General features: G+C 44.9%; 3 protein-coding genes across 4 annotated transcripts in view; 2 read left to right on the forward strand and 1 right to left on the reverse strand.

The window, feature by feature from the left end:
• Window positions 1-20: 20 nt before the first annotated feature.
• Window positions 21-10,903, forward strand: enosf1 (enolase superfamily member 1). 2 transcript variants are annotated; one of them, XM_060044427.1, is made up of 15 exons: window positions 21-179; window positions 311-413; window positions 1,385-1,500; window positions 2,103-2,189; window positions 2,295-2,321; window positions 2,470-2,542; window positions 2,752-2,790; window positions 5,692-5,774; window positions 5,946-6,068; window positions 6,380-6,514; window positions 7,177-7,218; window positions 7,770-7,899; window positions 8,402-8,501; window positions 9,747-9,828; window positions 10,643-10,903. In XM_060044427.1, the coding sequence occupies exons 1-15, from the start codon at window positions 21-23 to the stop codon at window positions 10,742-10,744; spliced, it is 1,401 nt and encodes a 466-aa protein (XP_059900410.1). In that variant the 3' UTR covers window positions 10,745-10,903. The 2 variants fall into 2 exon arrangements, with proteins under 2 accessions (XP_059900410.1, XP_059900411.1); XM_060044428.1 differs by lacking the exons at window positions 21-179; window positions 2,470-2,542; window positions 2,752-2,790 and having other exon boundaries at window positions 387-413.
• On the reverse strand, window positions 10,878-16,575 carry tyms (thymidylate synthetase). Its single transcript, XM_060044429.1, has 7 exons — window positions 16,193-16,575; window positions 14,512-14,585; window positions 13,366-13,540; window positions 12,507-12,608; window positions 11,935-12,110; window positions 11,154-11,225; window positions 10,878-11,064 (listed from the first exon to the last, which is right to left on the reverse strand). Exons 1-7 carry the CDS (start codon window positions 16,377-16,379, stop codon window positions 10,927-10,929), a joined length of 924 nt encoding a protein of 307 aa, XP_059900412.1. The 5' UTR covers window positions 16,380-16,575; the 3' UTR covers window positions 10,878-10,926.
• A 3,557-nt stretch (window positions 16,576-20,132) lies between these two features.
• LOC132452105 (collectin-12-like) overlaps window positions 20,133-20,218 on the forward strand; it is a 29,254-nt gene continuing 29,168 nt past the window's right edge. Inside the window, exon 1 of the mRNA XM_060044492.1 lies at window positions 20,133-20,218. This exon is cut by the window's right edge and continues 262 nt beyond it. The gene's annotated coding sequence lies outside the window, so the exon portion shown is untranslated.

Raw genomic sequence — 20,218 nt, forward strand, 5'->3', positions numbered from 1 at the left:
AGCTGTCGGTGGGCGGGTCCATGGTTGGTTGTGGACCACTCTTCTCTGGTGTTTCGCACGCTGTGTCCGGCGCTGACTGGACATTTACGGAAAACAACATGCCGCAGAAAATAGTGAAACTCACAGTAAAGGACGTGAGGTTCCCCACGTCCTTGGGGCAACATGGATCTGATGCGATGGTAAGTTATTACAGAACAATGCCGACACGGACACTTGCGTTATTGCGGATGTACTGTACCCCAAAAGACGCGCTGACATAAGTTAATCAATAATCGATCACTTAACTTATCCATAACTTTTTATTTTTTAGCATACAGATCCGGATTACTCCGTTGCGTACGTAGTTATTGAGACTGACGGTGGGATGAAAGGATATGGATTGACGTTTACTGTTGGAAGAGGAACTGAAGTTGGTGAGTTGGCATGGGCTTCAGTTTGGTTTGAAATGTGCTGGGAACCGATAGGCATTCGGAAGTGCATTTTACTCTCCTCTTATTTCTCTCGTTCTGAACGATGTCATACCCATGTAGCTAATTACTAAGGAATAAAATGTATACAAAAAACTGTCTGGCACGTTTTATGAAGAAAACGATTCCCAAAAGCATTGGACATATATGACCCACTTTGTTCTGCTCCATGTATCCGATGTTGACTACGTGACCTGACACGGCTAAGCTACCAACATAAACAAGAGAAGCTAGGAAAGGAAATTAACGTCGTGTTTATGTTCAGAATGGGCAAATGTGTGGCTACACACGCCACTACAAAAGTCAAGATTGAAAAAGCTAAAAACATTTGTTGCATAGCTGAACGCTGCATCACATCATAAGCTGGCTGTTCTCAATTCACAACACGCATTCCTATTGCCTCCATCAGGCATTCAGGCAAACTTTATTTATGTGGCAGTGGTCTGCAAATGCATCCAGTGGTGTAGCCTACCACATCCATTAAGTTCAACAGGTTATCGCTCTGATACTGTCCATGGTACTAGACACCTGCTCTGGTGCTTTTTACCTATGTATTCAGGCTAAAATTGCTTGATTGTCTGATGCCTTATCATTGCATCCCAGCCAAAGAGTATTGGTATTAATACCTAATTTGTTGTCCAAGCCAGGCTGGCAGCTCATACAAAGCGAATCGATGGGGTCTTGCTTCGCCTAGTGACCCGCTTATTAAGACTACTTTTTTTTTTTTACAAGTGCTGGGTACAAAATTAATCTTTACGAAAACTGGTGGGTACTCGTCCCCAGCGGAATTGGCGCCTATGTGAGTTGGTTATTTATCCCCCCTGCGCGTTCACGAACTGCGCGTACACGCATAGTTCTGCATGTTTTTTTCAAAGTAGTGTGAATAATTAATATTAATACATTTCTTTATTTATCAGTTGTCTGTGCCGTGAAGGCCCTCTCTGGTTTTGTTGTTGGGAAGACCTTGGAGGAAATAGTTGGCGACTTCAGTGGATACTACCGTCTGCTCACCAGCGATGGCCAAATGAGATGGGTAAAAACACACGCACGCACGCACGCACGCACGCACGCACGCACACACACACACACACACTGTGGCAACCCGCCTTGGTGAGTGACCAGCTTTCTTCCAGTCAGGACACAATTCAGAGTTTACTTGGGCCAAAACTGCACATTTATTCCAAACCAAACATAACTTCCACACAATAACGAAAAACCTGGGAGGAATTCCTGGCCCTCCGTGGGGAGGGCCAGGACCTTGGATTCCTCCCAGGTTTTTCGTTATTTTGTGGAAGTTATGTTTGGTGACCTTGGGCTTTCAGGGGCAATGGGCCAGATCCGGTTTCACACACACACACACACACACACACACACACACACACACACACACACACACACACACACACACACACACACACACACACACACACACACACACACACACACACGCGCACGTGACTTTAGGGACCCCAGTGACCCCATACATCTGCATTTAAGAGCAACAGAAGTATAATAACGACAAAGATTCAACAGACCCAGATCGGGGACACGTTGGATAAACGTTTCTGCTAAATGGCAATAAATAGTTGGTGTACACGTCGCAACGCCAGCTAAAATGTTATTTATCCGAACCAGATCGGCCCGGAGAAGGGTGTGATCCAGCTTGCCACCGCGGCTGTGCTGAACGCCGTCTGGGACCTCTGGGCCCGAGCGGAGGGCAAGGTAGGGTCATCAGAACCAAAATGTTGTCCTTCATATGCTGCTATGAATGGGAGCGGGCGGATAGAGCGCCACGACTAACCCTCTGTCATTACGTTGTTCCACCAGCCGCTGTGGAAGCTGCTCGTCGACATGGTCAGTAAACGAAACCGTATTGACCGCTGTATGTGAACACATCTAGAGTTCAACCATTTTGGATGCTGTGTGTTGATCTGGAGGGAGACTGTATTGGCTGCTGTGTGTAAAGCCATCCTTAGTGAGCGTGTGGGATCCTGTGTGTTAGAGCCCAGAGCAGCTGGTGTCCTGTATTGACTTCAGATACATCACGGACGCTCTCACTGAGCAGGAGGCTCTGGGTGAGGCATGCTGCACTTTATTACATAACAGCTTAGGAAGCAGTTTATCAAACGGGACTGTAATAAAGAAGCCCATTCAACTAATGTCTGATTATGGTGCTTGATTTCCAAATCATCAGTCCCGGGTTTTTTTGATTTGTGGGTTTGTCTCTCTGACTCTCTCTCGCTCTCTGACTCACTCACTCACTCACTCTCTCACTCTCACTCAGACCTCCTCAGGAAAGCCCAGACAGGCAAGACAGAGCGAGGTAAGCCCAGTAGGGAAAACATCAAGTTTCAGTAATGACTACTGTGTCAGGGCCCTCTTGAGAAGCCCTTACAGGGGGGTGAATGCTACATTTTTACACTGGACAGCAGAGGTTCAAAATAATCACCTCCTGATCACGGATTTAGATCTTAGATCTGCATCTGCTTCCAAGTGCATCGTTTTAACCCCACCAACATCTGCCAATTCTTTTTATTTTTTATTTAACCTTTATTTAACCAGGAAAGTCCCATTGAGATTAAAAACCTATTTTTCAAGGGAGTCCTGGCCAAGAGGCAGCAAAAGTAACACAGTTACAACATACACACAGCAATTAAAATTATAAAAAACAATTTAAAGTAAAGGAGGTCGTCTCAAGTGCTCTCAGCCTGGATTTAAAAGCATTCAAAGAAATCAGTTCAGTTATTTTCCAGTCTTTTTGCAGCATGTTCCATGTAGTAGGAGCAGAGTAGATGAAAGCCATGTTTCCCAGTTTTGTGCGGGCATATGGAACAGACAGCAACAGCAATCAACGCTTCTCCGTGTGATTAGATTACAGATGTTGGAGGCCAGTAGCCCAAGCAAGTCCTTGTAAATAAAAGTGCACCAGTGTCCCAGCCTCCTTGTGGACAAAGAAGGCCATCCCACTCGAGAATACACTTCACAATGATGGGTCAGGGCTCCACAGAAGAACAAAGAAGCATGATAAACAGCGTCAATCTTACTTAGACATTGAGCTGAGGCGTTCATATGCATCAGGTCCAGAAATCTAAAATGGATAAAAATGTTGCAGTGACAAGCTGCTTTTTCACCTCAAAAGAGAAACACAATTTATTTCGGAAGAAGAAACCCTTTAAGTTTGAGTTTCTTCACAAGATTGACAATATGGGGCTTGAAGGTGAGGGAGTCATCAAGCAAGACAACAAGTTATTTGTACAGATGAACCACCTCTATGACATTTCCCTCAAGAGTGAACACTGTGGGGACAGTTTGAGGTACTTTCTTAGTTTTTCGAAACAACATTAGTTTAGTCTTGTCAGCATAGAGGACTAGTTTGAGCTGCAGGAGTGTTTGCTGGACCGCATCAAAAGCTCTCTGCAGAGATTCAACAACTTTAGCATGAGTTGATCCAAAACAGTAAATAATTGTCATTAGCATTAAAAATGTATGTTAGCGTCTACATTTTTTCCCCCAACCCATTAATGTACATAATAACAGGAGGGTTCCTAATATCGAACCCTTTGGCACCCCCTTGTGGACACTCACAAATTCAGGACACAGACCATCATAATTAATACACTGAGTACTGTCGCTCAAATAATGTGTGAACCAGGAAACTACATGATCTGACAAACCCAATCAAAGAAGCCTATGCTTTAAATGGTCTTCATGGTTCACAGTGTCAATAGCTTTTGCCACATCAATAAAAAGTGACACACCTTAATGCTTTTTATCAAGAGCAAATGGCAAATATCATTGATCACTTTTGTAGCAGTGATGGTACTGTGATTTTTCCTGAAGCCTTATTGCAGTTTTGAGAGAAGATCATTTAGAAACTTGAGTTTAGAAACTCTTTTAGTTGAGCCAAGAGATTCAAGAACTTTTGACAAGACTCACCAATTTGATATTGGCCTGTAGTTAGTTAAAGCTGCTGGATCACCTCCTTTTAATAAGGGGGTAACAAAAGCTGACTTCCAAACAGATGGAATTTCTTTGTTTTCGATTGAGAGATTAAAATGGATTGTAAGAGGCTGTGCTACAAAATCAGCTGCTATTTAAAGAAAAATAGGGCGCCATCAAGTCGGATCCAGGGGGTTTTCTGTGATCTAACGTTTTGAGGGCTTTATGCACTTGCGGCACAGTAAAAGGTAAAAAAAAGAGGGTTCTCCTTTAAACCTTGGGAGGTCTGTGCAGGGAGTCACAGAGGTAGCTCCTGTAGAGTAAAACAAAGAACCAGATGAAACTAAATGATTGTTAAAGCAATTTAGGACCACAGTTTTATCATAGACTGGGACTGAGTCTTTTAGAACAAATGTCGGAAGAGCCTGTGGACTTTTAATTACAGATAAAGACTTAATCACTTTCCAAAATTTCTGTGGATTATTGAGGTTCTCAGTTTTGACAGATAAGTAATCATAATGTCCTCATGAATGCCTGCATGTCTCATTCAAGTGATGAGTTGAGGGTTGATGGGTTGAGTACTCAATCATGTGAGTAAGAGATATGGTTGTTGTAAAGTGATTCATGTAACTTTCAGTAATTTACCCGGTGTATTTTCAGGTTCAATTATAATGTTTATGCTACTGCAGGCGTACATAACGTCAGGTTAATTTAAGACGATATTACCCTCTACTCAGGGGAGAACACCATGTTCACTCTTATCTGGGGGATGTATATCATCGCATGTTATAATTGTATGTTTTTCTAATAATGCTCTTGTGATTGCAAAGCTGTATTCCTCCAGTACCGTGAAACTGATAAGAAAAAGGAATGTTTATTAACAGCAACAGGAACACGGTATTTTACAGGGATGTAAAAGAAGCTATTTATGCACTGCTCGATTTGAAATTGAGATCTTTATTACTCATTCATCATGTCTGTGTTTCCAGAACAAATAATTCCATCAGTTCGTAACTCCACCTTTGGCCGTAATAAGGCTCATCAAACTCGGCATCCTGATTCATTTTTCAGCACACTGCCTATCCATTCCACCCTAGATCAGTTTTTACGGTTGGTTTATATATACAGAACCTCAATGAGACCTTTTAATCTTAAACTAATGTTCTCTTTCATCATTAAATATCCATAGCTTCCAAATAAGCAATATCTCATGATCCCAGATGATTATCCAGTGGTTGGGGCCCCCTGCTTTAGTGGTTGATGGTGGTTCTATTCCTGGTTCCAGAGGAGCAGATGCTCAAGGAGGGCTACCCCGCCTACACCACCTCCTGCGCCTGGCTGGGATACTCCGACCAGCAGCTCACACAGGTTTCTACACCCCAACTACCTCCAAGGGTTTGGTCCTATACCTACACTATTTTAGGCTTCTGCACTACACTTTTAAATCCTTAGACTTCCTCTTCCCCAGTGGGATTGTGGGTAAAACACATGACCATTGTGTTTATACAATGTCCGGCTCTTCTGTGTGTGCACGTGAAGCTCTGCACGGACGCCTTGGCCAGTGGGTGGAGTCGGTTCAAGGTGAAGGTGGGGGCGGAGCTAGAGGATGACGAGAGACGGTGCCGCCTGATTCGCCAGATGATCGGACCAGACAAGACTTTGGTGAGATTCATAACATTTGAATGTATTATATTGTTTAACACTGTAATTATTGTTTTCTCTCTATCTAGAACAATATAGTATTATGCATTCATAAGAATATTATATATTCATAAGAGTATTATATAGTATTATTATATGTTCATAAGGGTATACATTGTAAAATATTATAATAAGCTTAATATTTAGCCTTTTTATTCTAATTCTTCATTGGAACATAACATAGGATTATTCACAAGTGTATCATGTGCTCTATAATATGATGTGTATAATGTGGTATGCTAGCGGTTGACCGTAGCACCGCTCTGTGTCAGATGATCGATGCTAACCAGCGGTGGGATGTGGGCGAGGCCATCAGCTGGGTGACCAGCCTGGCGCCGTTTAGACCTCTGTGGATCGAGGAGCCCACCTCCCCGGACGATATCCTCGGACACGCCACCATCTCTAAGGTCAGAGGTCACATTTACTCTCTGACTCTGTCTCTGTGTGTCTGTGTGTGTGTGTTGTGGCGACCCGGCCCCAGGAACGTCTCTATCACTCAGGAATTACCATACGCCAAGGTCCGTTCAAAGCCCAATAAGGCATATATTCATTGCACAACGGAAAATGTTTGGGTCTGTGCCCACCGCGGGAAAAAACTAAATAATACTACGGCTCCGTGAGCCACGGAAGAGTCAGTGTTCCTGTCAGCCCGACTCGGTTGGTCTCGTCCCTGAAGAGGGAGGTCGCTCCCGTCTAGCGCTCTCTCCGCGGTCCGTTCCGCGGCCGCCAACCTCGTCCGGCCTGCGGGCTCCCTCGGGCGTGCTGGGATAGGGTCCACTAGATCCAATGGTCGACCCGTCCAAATCGGGTCCTGGAGGTTTCCTGGTCCCCACGTGCTTCCAGCTTCCCCTCCCAAGAAACGTGGCCCAGCTTTAAAATGTTACCTGGTCTTCCTCGTCCTCCGCCGCAGGTGTTCTCCATTGCGCCGATTAGGGTGAGGCAATGGATGCTCTCTGGCTCCGACTGGCCCTCCACCAGCTCTCCCCTGGGCCGCCTGGCCCGAGGGGTTGGGACCGGGCTGCGTGCGTTACTATATTTCTCTCTCGTGATAATAAATGTTGTGTTTCAGGCACTTGCTCCTCTGGGTATTGGTGTCGCTTCAGGAGAACAGGTGAGATTAGGCAATCATCCTCCCCATGTTAACCAGTAGAAAACCATTGTCATTTCAACCTTTAGAAAACCATTGCCAGCAATGTTAACAAATAGAAAGCCTGGTGCCATGCTGTTAACCAATAGAAAACCTAGTGACATTCTGTTCACCAATAGAAAGCCTGGTGCCATGCTGTTAACCAATAGAAAACCTAGTGACATTCTGTTCACCAATAGAAAGCCTGGTGCCATGCTGTTAACCAATAGAAAACCTAGTGACATTCTGTTCACCAATATAAAGCCTAGTGACATACTGTTAACCATTCGGAAGCCTAGTGACATTCTGTTAACCATCAGATAGCCTAGGGCCATACACCAACTATCAAACAGCCTATTGATGTGCTGTTAACCAATGGAAAGCCTAGTGCCATGCTGTTAACCAATGGAAAGCCTAGTGCCATGCTGTAAACCAATGGAAAGCCTAGTGCCATGCTGTAAACCAATAGAAAGCCTAGCAACATGCTGTTACCCTATAGAAACCCTAGTGACATGCTGGTAACCCCTCCCCGCCAGTGCCACAACAGGGTGATGTTCAAGCAGTTCCTACAGGCGTCTGCGCTGCAGTTCGTCCAGATCGACAGCTGCAGGTTGGGCAGCGTCAACGAGAACCTGGCTGTGCTACTCATGGCTCACAAGTTCCAGGGTAACAGCTTCACTTGACCCTAGCCCGACCCCTAATCCTAACCCTCTAATCTTAACCCTCTAAGCCTGGCACCTCCCACCCTAACCCTCCAAGTACAACCCTAGCTCACACCCTCAGACTAGCCATGCAACTAGCTCAGACCCTCTAACTAGCTATACACCTAGCGCAGACCCTCTAACTAGCTCTACACCTAGCTCCAACCCTCTAACTAGCCCAGTCCCTCTAACTAGCTATACACCTAGCGCAGACCCTCTAACTAGCTCTACACCTAGCTCCAACCCTCTAACTAGCCCAGTCCCTCTAACTAGCTATACACCTAGCGCAGACCCTCTAACTAGCTATACACCTAGCTCCAACACTCTAGCTAGCAATACACCTAGCTCCAACCCTTTATCTAGCCATGCAACTAGCTCAGACCCTCTAACTAGCTATATACCTGTTACTATAAGTCGTCTAACTATGGTATTAACCCCCCACTTTCTGTCCTCCTACTCCTAATCAGTGCCGGTGTGTCCTCATGCTGGGGGGGTGGGTCTCTGTGAGCTGGTTCAACACCTCATCCTTTTTGACTACATTTCCGTCTCAGCAGACCTCAACAACAGGTATTCAAAACCCCAACCTAGCAATCAGCCTGTAAAAGCATATAGCCCCAACACTCAGCCTGTAGCATATAGCCCCAACACTCAACCTGTAGCATATAGCTCCAACACTTCACCTGTAGCTCCAACACTCAACCTGTAGCATATAGCTCCAACACTCAACCTGTAGCATAAAGCTCCAACACTCGACCTACAGCATATAGGTCCAACAGTCGACCTACAGCATATAGCTCCAACACTCAACCTGTAGCATAAAGCTCCAACACTCGACCTACAGCATATAGCTCCAACACTCAACCTGTAGCATAAATCTCCAACACTCGACCATAGCATTTAGCTCTAACACTAAACCCTCCTTTACGTTTTCCAGCAATTAATGTGTTACGTTTACACACCGAAGATTAAGCCTGGAGACCACCCTTGGCACATGATCTCACATTCTACTTTGCTACACAGATCAGTCTAGAGTCCGTTAGACATATGGCTGCCCACATCGATCTCCTGAAATTGTCAAGGTAATCGGGGGCAATCAGGACCAGTGTTTTAGTTGATGTCAAATACAGGCCACTGCCGGCATAACAGCAATGGGGCCTCCCGAGTCCCAAGGCGTGTTCCCGCCTACTGAAATCGATAAGGGAAGTGAGAGGTCCAAGCTGAACCATGTGTAGTGAAACAGAATGTTGGATCACATGATCAGGATGGTCTCCAGTAGAGCTGGGCAATTAATAAAAAAAAAAAAAATCGTAATTCCAATTTATGGTTTAGGGCGATTTTTAAAAATGAAAGTCGATAAGTGATTTTTTTAAATGTTTCAAGTTCTGTGATATTTAACTGGTATTTACAGTAGCCCCACCACTTCCCCTTCTCTGAGGTCCCGTAGTTCATAGTAACGCCCCCTCCTCTTCAGAAAAAGTAAAATATCAACATGGCAGCATGGGAGATGTTTATTAATTTTGCTTTGGTTAATCAGTTACTCTTCAAATAAAATCCAAACTTTAAAAAATTGTATTTGTCATTTATAGAAAAAATATCGATTTAATTCAATAATCGGGTTTGGTTTGAAAAAATAGGAAATTTCTTTTTAGGCCAAATCGCCCAGCCCTAGTCAACTGGGATTGACAGAGTACACTCTCAGCTCCTGCAGCTTCAACCATTTAGCTCCGACACCTAACCCTTACCCGGACAACCAGCAGGTCACACACTCACGATTGGATGTCCTCACAGCTTGTGTGTGTTTGAATGTTTCAGGATGTGTGAATACGTAGACCACCTTCATGAGCATTTCACCAGCCCGGTGGTCATCCGCAGCGCTCACTACCTCCCCCCCAAGGTAACTTACTCCTCCGCACACACCCACCTTACCTTTTTGAAAGCCTATTTTTAGTCTGGGTTTAGGCCTAGCGCCAACACGATCGGTCCCGTTTTCGGTCACTGAAAACACCTTCCAAGGTGGAGATTTGTCCAAACTCCGTTTGGTTTAATGGTGTCAACGGCTGAACAGATGTTTTTTGGAAACATGACCTATTTGCTCCCAAGTCTACCCGCCCTCTCTTTATTAACAAAAGTAAATAAAGTATTGAAATATTGGGCAGTTCATCCCCAAAGGTTTGCTATTATGTGCTTAAAGCTTGAAAACCAGCCAAAAAAACAAGCCAAAGGAAGACTGATCAGGACCCTTATGTTTTAACTATATTGTACGATTGGTCGTTCCTGCTTTTGGTATAAAGACGGAGGCCTGCGTAGCTAGATCTAACAGCCTACCAGCTTACGCAACCTAGTGATACAGCAACAATGATTAGTGAAGAAGCTTTTGGCAAACACAACTTAGTAACTTCATCCTTCGCTTAACCAACATAATGGACTACATTATGTCTGGACTTTAGGATGTTAGCTTGGCGAGAGCCAGCCCTCGTACAGAAAGTTATTTCCGTGTTGAGTTGAACCTTACCACATACGGAAATAGGATACAATTCATATATAATCAAGTATTATAGAAATAGACTGTTTCTTGATTCCTAAAGCTACCTATTTTTTTTGTATTTGAGTATATTTCAGTGTCCCCGGTATCAAAGTAAAGTAGCTTGTTTTGGATATAGTGTAAACATCATGACTACAATCTGAAGAACGTGTTGTCATGGTTACAGGACCCGGGGTACTCATGCGAGATGCTGGAGTCTTCTGTGGAGACGCATCAATTCCCTGGCGGAGAGGTCTGGGCTAACCTCTTAGCCAAGGCTCCCGAGTAACCATGGGAACCCCCACCTTAGTGACCTGGGTCAAATGTGACTAACGAGGAGGGCTACAAATTGATTACACAATGTACTAACTGCGAAATCCCTTCCCACAAGGAATGAAACAAATTATTAACAAAATGAGGAGTTGATAATAAAAGCTCTTTAATGTAACACTGTAAATCTCATAAAACATTTCAAACGGCCATCTGCATCTTGATGGCGGGATGCGGCTGGTAGCCACAGATCTCAAAGTCTTCGGCTCTGAAGTCGTCGATCGTCTCCACCTTCCGGAGGATCTTCAGCTTGGGGAACGGTCGGACCTCCCTCTGGAGCTGGGGAACAGGTCTCGAGTTAGACACAACGCCCTGGACATGGAGGAGTCCTACATCATCTAGGTTTTGCATTCTGAACGTCAGCCTACCTGTTCTTTGAGCGGTTCGATGTGGTTGAGGTAGATGTGGGCGTCACCCAGTGTGTGGATGAATTCTCCGGGCTGCAGGACAACAGGAACAGGAGTTGGTGAGTGATGGCTTCCCACAATACAGTATTATAATACAAATAATTATTTTACTAGGTTTTTTTTTACGAGTAAGAGTGTATTCAGATGCATGTCATTAAGGAGCGGTCAGGGGTACGGTAGAACCGTGGATTCTTGGAGTCGAAGACCCTGACCAGACTATCCTATCAGAACACACCCATGAGTTAATCCATCATTTTCTTTCCCCCCACCTCTAGCATCTGCCACTATACTTAATTTGATTAATTTCAATATTAGTTTAGTTTGTCTCAATCTTGTATACTAGGAAAATGATCTATAGCTAAACATAATAAAGACAAACAATATCGAAAGGAATCCAAATAAAGTATAGGGGCAGATACTAGAGGAAGAAACTAGGGTAACGTCCTACTGGGGGCGCTATAGTGTGTTAACCTAAAGTGGACTGGCGTCGATTTCTGCTCAGCCACTTTCATATAAAACAATGGTGGACACCGACAGACTTGTAGAACCCTGAAGGTAAACCTTTGGGTTAATCTCTTCTTAAGACGACCTGGAGAATCACAACAGTACCACAATCACATCCCATAGGTCAATCTCTTCATATCGTATTGCAGTTTTTACAGAACCTATCGTATCGGCCCTCGAATGGTTGGACTATCGTGCAGTGTGGTCCCTGCTGATCGCCGTCCCGAGCCCTCCTCACCTTGAGGCCGGTGACGTGGGCGATCATGTAGGTCAGGAGGGCGTAGCTGGCGATGTTGAAGGGCACGCCCAGGCCCATGTCCCCGGAGCGCTGATACAGCTGGCAGGACAGCTCGCCGTCGCTTACGTAGAACTGGCACAGGGCGTGGCACGGAGGCAGGGCCATGTTGTGCAAGTCTGGAGGAACACAGCAGGGGGCGTCAGACGGGAGACACTACCACCACTACCACCACTACCACAACAGAGTCAGACCCTCCACTTGTTACAAGACTAAAACTTCCTTCTAATTTACTAATTTTCACCCTTCTGGAAGCCTGAAACTAAAGTATTCCTGACCATCAGCTATTGATACTTGGGTGGGTGATGACGGCCTATTGAAGTGGCCTAATGTGTGTGGTGATGACATTTAACGCCAATAGTGCGTGTGTGAGGTAGGATATATTACAGTGACAGTATGCGAGTTGTGATGACGCATTACAGCGACCCTGGTAATGACCTATTGCAGCTCCAATGTGCGAGTGGTATTGTTGATGACCTCACATCACAGCGACCGTGTATGTTGGACCTCGTTACCTCTGGGGTTCCAGGCGCACATGATGATGCGGCGGTCCTCCGGGTTGCTTCTTATGGTGTCCACGACCTTCTGCAGCTGGTCCACGCCCTTACCCGAGTAGTCTGCACACACAACCACACAGCTATCAATGACATGTCACAGCACCCTCATATAGGTCTCATTGATCGTCGTCATTAAGCAGCAGGTAGGGGATGGACAGTACAGAGACAGGTCAGTAAGGAGCAGGTAGGGGATAGACAGTACAGAAACAGGTCATTAAGGAGCAGGTAGGGGATGGACAGTACAGAGACAGGTCAGTAAGGAGCAGGTAGGGGTTAGACAGTACAGAGACAGGTCATTAAGGAGCAGGTAGGGGATGGACAGTACAGAGACAGGTCATTAAGGAGCAGGTAGGGGATAGACAGTACAGAGACAGGTCAGTAAGGAGCAGGTAGGGGATAGACAGTACAGAGACAGGTCAGTAAGGAGCAGGTAGGGGATAGACAGTACAGAGACAGGTCAGTAAGGAGCAGGTAGGGGATAGACAGTACAGAGACAGGTCAGTAAGGAGCAGGTAGGGGATAGACAGTACAGAGACAGGTCAGTAAGGAGCAGGTCTGGGTTAGAAGGTCATCTTGCTCAGGGATGTCTACAGGTCGACTAGACATTGGAGATTGAACCCAGAACCTTTCAGCTGGGAGTCCAACACCCTCACTTTGTGGATCACATTCCTGATGTGATTTAGAGACATAAAATGTCGACATATTTAAACAAAAGTCCATTTACACAATAAGAGAAGAGGACATCCGCATTAAGGTATAGCTAGTGGTTAATTCCCGTGTGGAGGCGTGTACCAGGAGCTATAGCTAGTGGTAATACCTGCGTGCATGTCTGTGTATTCGGCTCCAAAGTGCCTCCACTGGAAGCCGTACACGGGGCCCAGGTCGCCCTCCTCCCGCTCCTTGAAGCCGTTTTTATCCAGGAACTCCCGGGAACCGTTGGCGTCCCAGATCTTCACGCCCTTCCCAGACAGCTCCTTGGAATTCGTGGAACCCTGGACCACCGCAACAACACGGAACAGTTACGAGTCCGACCACGCCACTCAGGGTTGGACAGGAAATACCAAAGGTAAACTAGAAAATGCATTTCCTGCAGAAAATGCGGTGAGTGCTGTAGTGCAAAGTCAGGTTGAAAGTATGTTTTAATAAAGACACTTAGTTTAAGGGGTATAGAAATGTTAAATGGCTTAAAATAAAGGGATTCATACAAAAGTTCAAATGGAGTAAACAATGTTAACATTCAAGATAATGTAAATGGTTGGAAACAAATAAAGTGACAGCTGAATGAAAAGCGCAAAGCATTGCCAAAATGCAGAAATGTAAAATTTATTGAACTGAAGAATCTAAAAGGTCAAATGTATTGCACTGCACATTCCACCTGGAAGCTGATGTTGAAACTGAATTACATTACCAGGTAATGTATTTCAGGATTTTGCTTCTTCAGGTAATGATTACCTGAAGAAGCAAAATCCTGAAATACATTGTTACAATAGCTGGAAGCTAAGCTGTAATACTGTCAAAGCTGGAAAATAGTAGTAGTGCTACTAGCTGTAGTAGGAGTAGTAGCTGAAGTAGAAGTAGTAGTAGCTGAAGTTATAGTGGTAGCCTACTAGCTGCACAAACGATATGTTTTATGAAAAAGTATGGTATTGATGTTGGAGAAAGAATTATAATAATCCCGCCTGTCTTTTTTTTTAAACCAGTTGAAATTGTATGTACTCGCCTAATGCTAATTTCTCCAGCCTAATGTTATTAAAAAGCAGTCAAATTGGGTGGGAAAAACTGCCCAATCTGGCAACACTGCCTGCACGTCCTCGCGCTCTAACGTCTGTGTAGATCAATGAACAATTGAGGAAGGAGATGGGTCCCAAAGTTTGTAGAGATAATAAATAAGAAAGATGAAAGAATAAAACTTAAGAACAATAGCTGAGCGCTGCATTGAGCACCCCCCGGTATTCTTTCTTACCTTAATAAACCATAAGAGTTCTTCAAGAATTCCCTTCCAAAACACCCTCTTGGTTGTCAGGAGGGGGAACTGGTCTGAACATAAAGAAACGGGTCGTCAATGTCATAAAAAGGAGTCTATGGTTGCATCCCTGTCGTCATTAGCTGTGTTCGAAATAGTTCCCTAGTCACTCACTATTCCCTATATAGTGTTCATGATATAGTGCACTATATAGTGAGGGAACGAACAAACGAGAATTCGGACACTACGCTGAACATTTCTTAACGTAATTTGCTTCAGTAAATGCGCCGGGTATTTGTGTGACGCAGACAGATGCGCCCACATCATATAAACAAACCGGGCACTCACGAGGAAAGCTGAAGGTTGTATTGATGTTGAATGTTACATTACCTTGATCAAGTTTTTTTCAATTAATTTTGAATGTGACATTTTCTATGTTAAATCCCAAATAAATCCTTGACGAAAGCTGGAGACTCCATCATTAAATGTATTTGTTTTCGCAGTTATTCAGCTTCTTCTTCTCCTCCTCCGGAAAAACACGACCGCATTGCATATAATCTGGGCTATGCAGTGGGTGGAGGAGGTCAAGCCAGGGCCAGTTGTGATATGCTCTGACTCTGCTTTAGTGCTGATGACATCGAGGAAGGGAGGGCTTGGAGCCAGGTCGGACCTCATGGTGGAGCTTCTTACCCTGATGTACAGGATTGAGGGGGGGATATATTACTATGTGACTGCATACTAATGTGTCCAAAGACATGGTGACTAATGTATGATAGTAAGCATTATTGGCCCTTAACACTAATATTCAGAAACAACACTGCCTCAAAAGGATATTGGCCTAAGCAACACCAGTAGAGGCATATACTTTTCCCTGAACTTTTAAACATTGCAAACGTGCAAAAACATAATTATATATGTATGTGGCATTCAGCCCAATGCTTAAAAATATATATGAGGCAGTAGGCCAGTGCTGTGGGTGTGTAAAGTATGACCAAGTGTTTTTTTCTATTCAATATATAGAACTTTATCAATCCCCTGTAGGAGAAATGTGTTAATGTTTGTCCCTATAAAACAATAATGGTAAAAAGAAAATACAAAACATGACGGTAACTCTAAAGTCAAACCGTCCAATCTGAAGGCTCTACTTAACCTCTCCCCCTACACACTTCCACCAATGCAAAGCGAACAGAACTGAGTAGGGGAGGGCGTAGCCTAACTAGTTTGTGACCGACCCAGAGGAACGCAACGCAAATTAAATGTCAACATGGATGAGGCTTTAATAAAATCCCGGACTATTTTGAAATTCCTTCTCTTTTTTTTTAAGTGTCTCAAAAAGAGGGCATGTCTGGGGCAAAAGAAGACGTCTGGTCACCCTACGTACGGGGAACCCATTTGATTCCTACCCTTCCACTGTTAAATAGCAGCGCAAGTTGGTGCATGGGCGCTACCCTGGTAATTTCTCTGCGTGAGAAATACGAATCGTGGCGTGTGAGCGTGCGTGTGCATGGGTTGAATTGCGTGTGTCTCACGCCGAATGCGTGAGACTTGAGAGCCCTGGTAGTAGTATAGTAGTCCATAGCACTACTTCGTCTCGCCTGCTATTTTAGCCTGTATAAGCCGCTGTCAAAATGTAGAAACTAGTTTCATCTTTCAGAGCATGATGTGTGAACACAATACTCACCTCGTAGGCTGAATCTGGCCTGGGAGCCGAACACCGACAACGCACCGGTACCAGTCCGGTCCCCCTTGCGATTCCCATGCTTCAGGATGTGTCTTACTTGGCTCAGATATCCCCGTTCATCACTGAAGAAACACCCCTGGTTGTCCCCCGTATTGCTTTCCTGCTCCTCCTTGTTTAGTTGAGGCATTGAGAACCGTAAGAAGTGCTTATGCTTCGGTGCTCGGCTTGTAGGTTATGGCTTTTTCGCGCTTGTAAATTTGTTGTATTCCCGCTAAAAATGTGATTGGCCGTCTCTGGTGCCCTCCTCCTCCTTAGCGGCGGGAAGTTCATTTTTTGGTTGGCTGATTTGTGCTCAGCTTGCAGCTGAGTCGCTGCAGCCTGTAGGACATCCAACGTCCAAATGCTGTCACGTGATTCCACTTGCCACCCCCCATTGACGTCACTGGCTAATCGCGCGGGAGAGCTTCATTCTCTTCAGATTCAGATTCAGACTTTATTGTCATTGTGCAAACTTGTACAATGAAATTGGGGTGGTGCTCACTAACCATAGTGCAAAATAAAGCAGTGCAAAAATACAAACATCAGCAATAGGCACAATAAATATAAATATGCAGACATCAAATATAAGTGTCTTTTTTTAATTAAATAAATATGGTACAGGATTTCACATGTCCATTGGGGGGGGGGGGGGGGGGGGGTGGTCAGGCGTTAAGTAGACGAATTGCCCAGGGGTAGAAGGTATTCCTCCGCCTGTTTGTCCGGCTCCCAAGGGACCTGTATCTCTTACCCGAAGGGAGGAGTTGGAAGAAGCCATGGCCGGGGTGTGATGGGTCACTCATAATTCTTCTTGCCCTATTCAGCCCCCGGGAGGTGGCAATGTCCTCCAGGGAGGGCAGGGGGCAGCCGATGATTTTCCTGCCGTCTTCTGCAGGGTTTTCCTGTCTTCGGCTGTGCAGTTTGCGTAACACACCGTAATGCCATACACCAGTAGGCCTACACTTTCAACAGCATAGTGGTAAAAGGTCTGCAGCAGCCCCACCTGGCATTTCCATTTCTTCTCGACTACTTCGCCAAGATGACAACGATGGCAAGTCACTAAAAGTAATGAATGAAACAACCTAATTGTGATTTCAAAAACATGCGTTTGTGAAATGTGTTTTTGATGGGTCCACTCCTTAAAGTGTAATTCCGGCGCAAATTGAACCCAGGGTCTTTGTTTTGGCATGAAAACCCATCAAATAAGCCCTCCATATACCTTGGGAATCGTATTTGTCCGCGATTGCTTAGCCAACGTGGTCTTATTATAGCCCGATCAGTCACTAAAAAACACATAGAAAGAATAAAGCATCCAGCATATGATTTCAACAATGTATTAGGGCATACGCAATCTGCATTACGCAACAGGGACAGTCGCACAGTGAAATATTGATGGAAACCAGCGGACGAGCGGTGGGTGGAGATGTGCGCGCATTTCAGAAGCAGGGAGATACCGCACACAAATCTATTTCTAATTTGACAGTTTGTGTCTGTGTCTGCCTGGCACAAATGCTGCCGTTGAGCGGATCTTTTCCATAGCTAATAAACAATACTGAACACACACACACACACACACACACACACACACACACACACACACACACACACACACACACACACACACACACACACACACACACACACACACACACACACACGATAGCGATCAACTAAGCTATAATCTAGCATTTAAGCAATCGCTCCATTAATTAGTTATTCAGTGTTGCATGTATTTTTGCTTATGATTCTTTTTCTATTGACCAAACTTATGACTATCTTGTTTTTGTGGTTCGGCATCAGCAGCAGCACTTGTCTCAACTACGAGCATGCAGGCAAAAAGCGCGGCTCCTTTAAATGGAAAAGCAAAATCGCAAGAGCGATATGAGCTGTAAATATTTTGAACAGCGTTGCGTTTTGAGTTATTCGGCGATTTTGCATCTTTTACAGCTTTTGGTGTGAACGTAAATTATAAAAATCAACTGATAAATTCTCCCTCATGTTCAACCATCGCAAGCAGTTCTAATAACCGATTCATCTGATTCAGCAAAGAAGCGCAAAGAGGTCCCTGCGGGCATCCATACTTGTTGTTGTTATGAAGTCTAGTCCCACGAACGATCTGTTTTTCCGGTTTTATGTCATAGCCTACGAACGTTTCCTGAACACTCTTCGGAAGAAGGGAAGGTTTACGTAAAGACACGTAAGAGCTTCCGAACCTCCGAGCTGCTTTGAAGGCGGCATATGCACTTTGGAAATTTGACCACTAGAGGGCATCAAGGCAGTGGGTTAATAGGTTTCGTTGTGACATCGTGAAGAATATCAATAGGTGTGTGAATGTGTAGTAAGACTTTCAACATTTTATAGTGTGCGTGCTTGCCTCATAGCATAGCCTAGACGTGTGAATGCTGACACAACATCCACACTAATAAGAATAATAAAGAAAAATAATAAATGATTATTACAATGATAAATTACATGAGAGAAAAGCGACCTTGGATAAAGCATTACGGACTGTCTTCAGAACCAACTCCAGGTGTTGATCACGGCTCACGGCTTACTAGTTCAGGTGCTTCTTGATGAGATCCTGGGTGTCGTCTGTCATTGATTAGCGAACACTGCCAATCACTAAACCAGTGAAGGTGAGTGTCACCGTTTCATGTCCAGGCCTCCATGCACAGGTAGTGTAGTCTGTTTCATTTACCGAGCTCACACACAGACACCATGTGGCCAGGAGCTTCCTGTCTGGGCACCGGTCAGCATCTGTAGGAACACAGCCACAGGATATGGATCCTGCCATGGCAGGATCTCCCCTGCTGGGTAATCTCCAGGGGGCTCAGAACGGGCACTTTAGGGTGATCAATGTACTCCTTCTTTGGCTGCTGAGTCAGTCATGCACATCCCCCACCCCTGAGCACTCTTTGCAGCCCCCCCCAGAGCGTCCCCACCTCCTTACATCAGGGGAGCTATCAGCAGGTTATAGACGACATCAGAGGAGTGATCAGCAGGTTATAGACGACATCAGAGGAGTGATCAGCAGGTTATAGATGCTAAGAGGAGTCATCAGGAGAGATGTTATTGGTGTTCAGTATCTTACAGACCCAACTTTTTGATAAATTGTTACACCCATCTGGCTTGCATATGCATGTGCGAAAGTAGCAAACACGCACACACACACACACACACACACACACACACACACACACACACACAAAAATGCAGGTGTGCACGGACACAGCTGTTTCCCGTTGAGACTAAACGGAGCTTAATGAGATGAAACCAGTCATTTTCTCTGATCTTCGGGATGCTCTGTGCTTTCATCTCTGACTCACCGATCCTGTACAGAGATCTACTTCAAAACTACTACTATAGTGTAGCCTACTACTACTACTCGTACTATGATACTGCTAATATTAATCCTAAAAATACTACTGTAGATGATGTTGAAGTATATAGAAGTATAGCTAGCTATTATTATAGCTACAGTAGTAGTAGTAGTAGTAGTACTAGTAGTAGGAGTAATAGTAGTAGTAGTTGTAGTACTACTAGTAGTAGTAGTAGTAGTAGCCTAGTAGTTGGCCTAGTACTGTTTTATCAATTTCAGCGTCAATCAAAGAATAATACCTTTTAAAATACGTCGTGCAAGCGTGCCTCGTTCAAGCAGTTGCAGTCCAACATTAGAATTGATCTTTTATTGAAAACAGATTTTTCTTTTTACCCAGGGATGTGATTGCCTTGGCTTCAAGCAAGTACGGTAATTTCATCTCATCTCCCGCGGTATTGCCTCGCAGCACGACGTCCCAGTGCCACGCCCCCATAACCACGCCCCCCAGGCGGTAAACACTGGAGTAAAGAGGTCCAGGGAACACGTGGTGGAGTCGCTGATTGGTCGGCTGGGACGCGGAGCTCCGTGACGTAGCAGACGGTTTGTGATTGCGCCCAGAGACTGCGCACGGCGACGCACACCGCTCCGCTACGCTGCGCTTCAACAGCAAA

Source organism: Gadus macrocephalus, chromosome 23 (assembly GCF_031168955.1).
Source record: "Gadus macrocephalus chromosome 23, ASM3116895v1".
NCBI lineage: Eukaryota > Metazoa > Chordata > Actinopteri > Gadiformes > Gadidae > Gadus > Gadus macrocephalus.

Coding starts and splice junctions, on each gene's coding strand:
- enosf1 (XM_060044427.1), top strand. CDS start 21: ATGGTTGGTTGTGGACCACTCTTCTCTGGTGTTTCGCACGCTGTGTCC. Junction 1,501..2,102: donor GCGATGGCCAAATGAGATGG/GTAAAAACACAC, acceptor TATCCGAACCAG/ATCGGCCCGGAGAAGGGTGT. Junction 2,543..2,751: donor CACTGAGCAGGAGGCTCTGG/GTGAGGCATGCT, acceptor ACTCTCACTCAG/ACCTCCTCAGGAAAGCCCAG.
- tyms (XM_060044429.1), bottom strand. CDS start 16,379: ATGCCTCAACTAAACAAGGAGGAGCAGGAAAGCAATACGGGGGACAAC. Junction 14,586..16,192: donor GGCCAGATTCAGCCTACGAG/GTGAGTATTGTG, acceptor CTTTATGTTCAG/ACCAGTTCCCCCTCCTGACA. Junction 12,609..13,365: donor ATACACAGACATGCACGCAG/GTATTACCACTA, acceptor TTGTGTGTGCAG/ACTACTCGGGTAAGGGCGTG.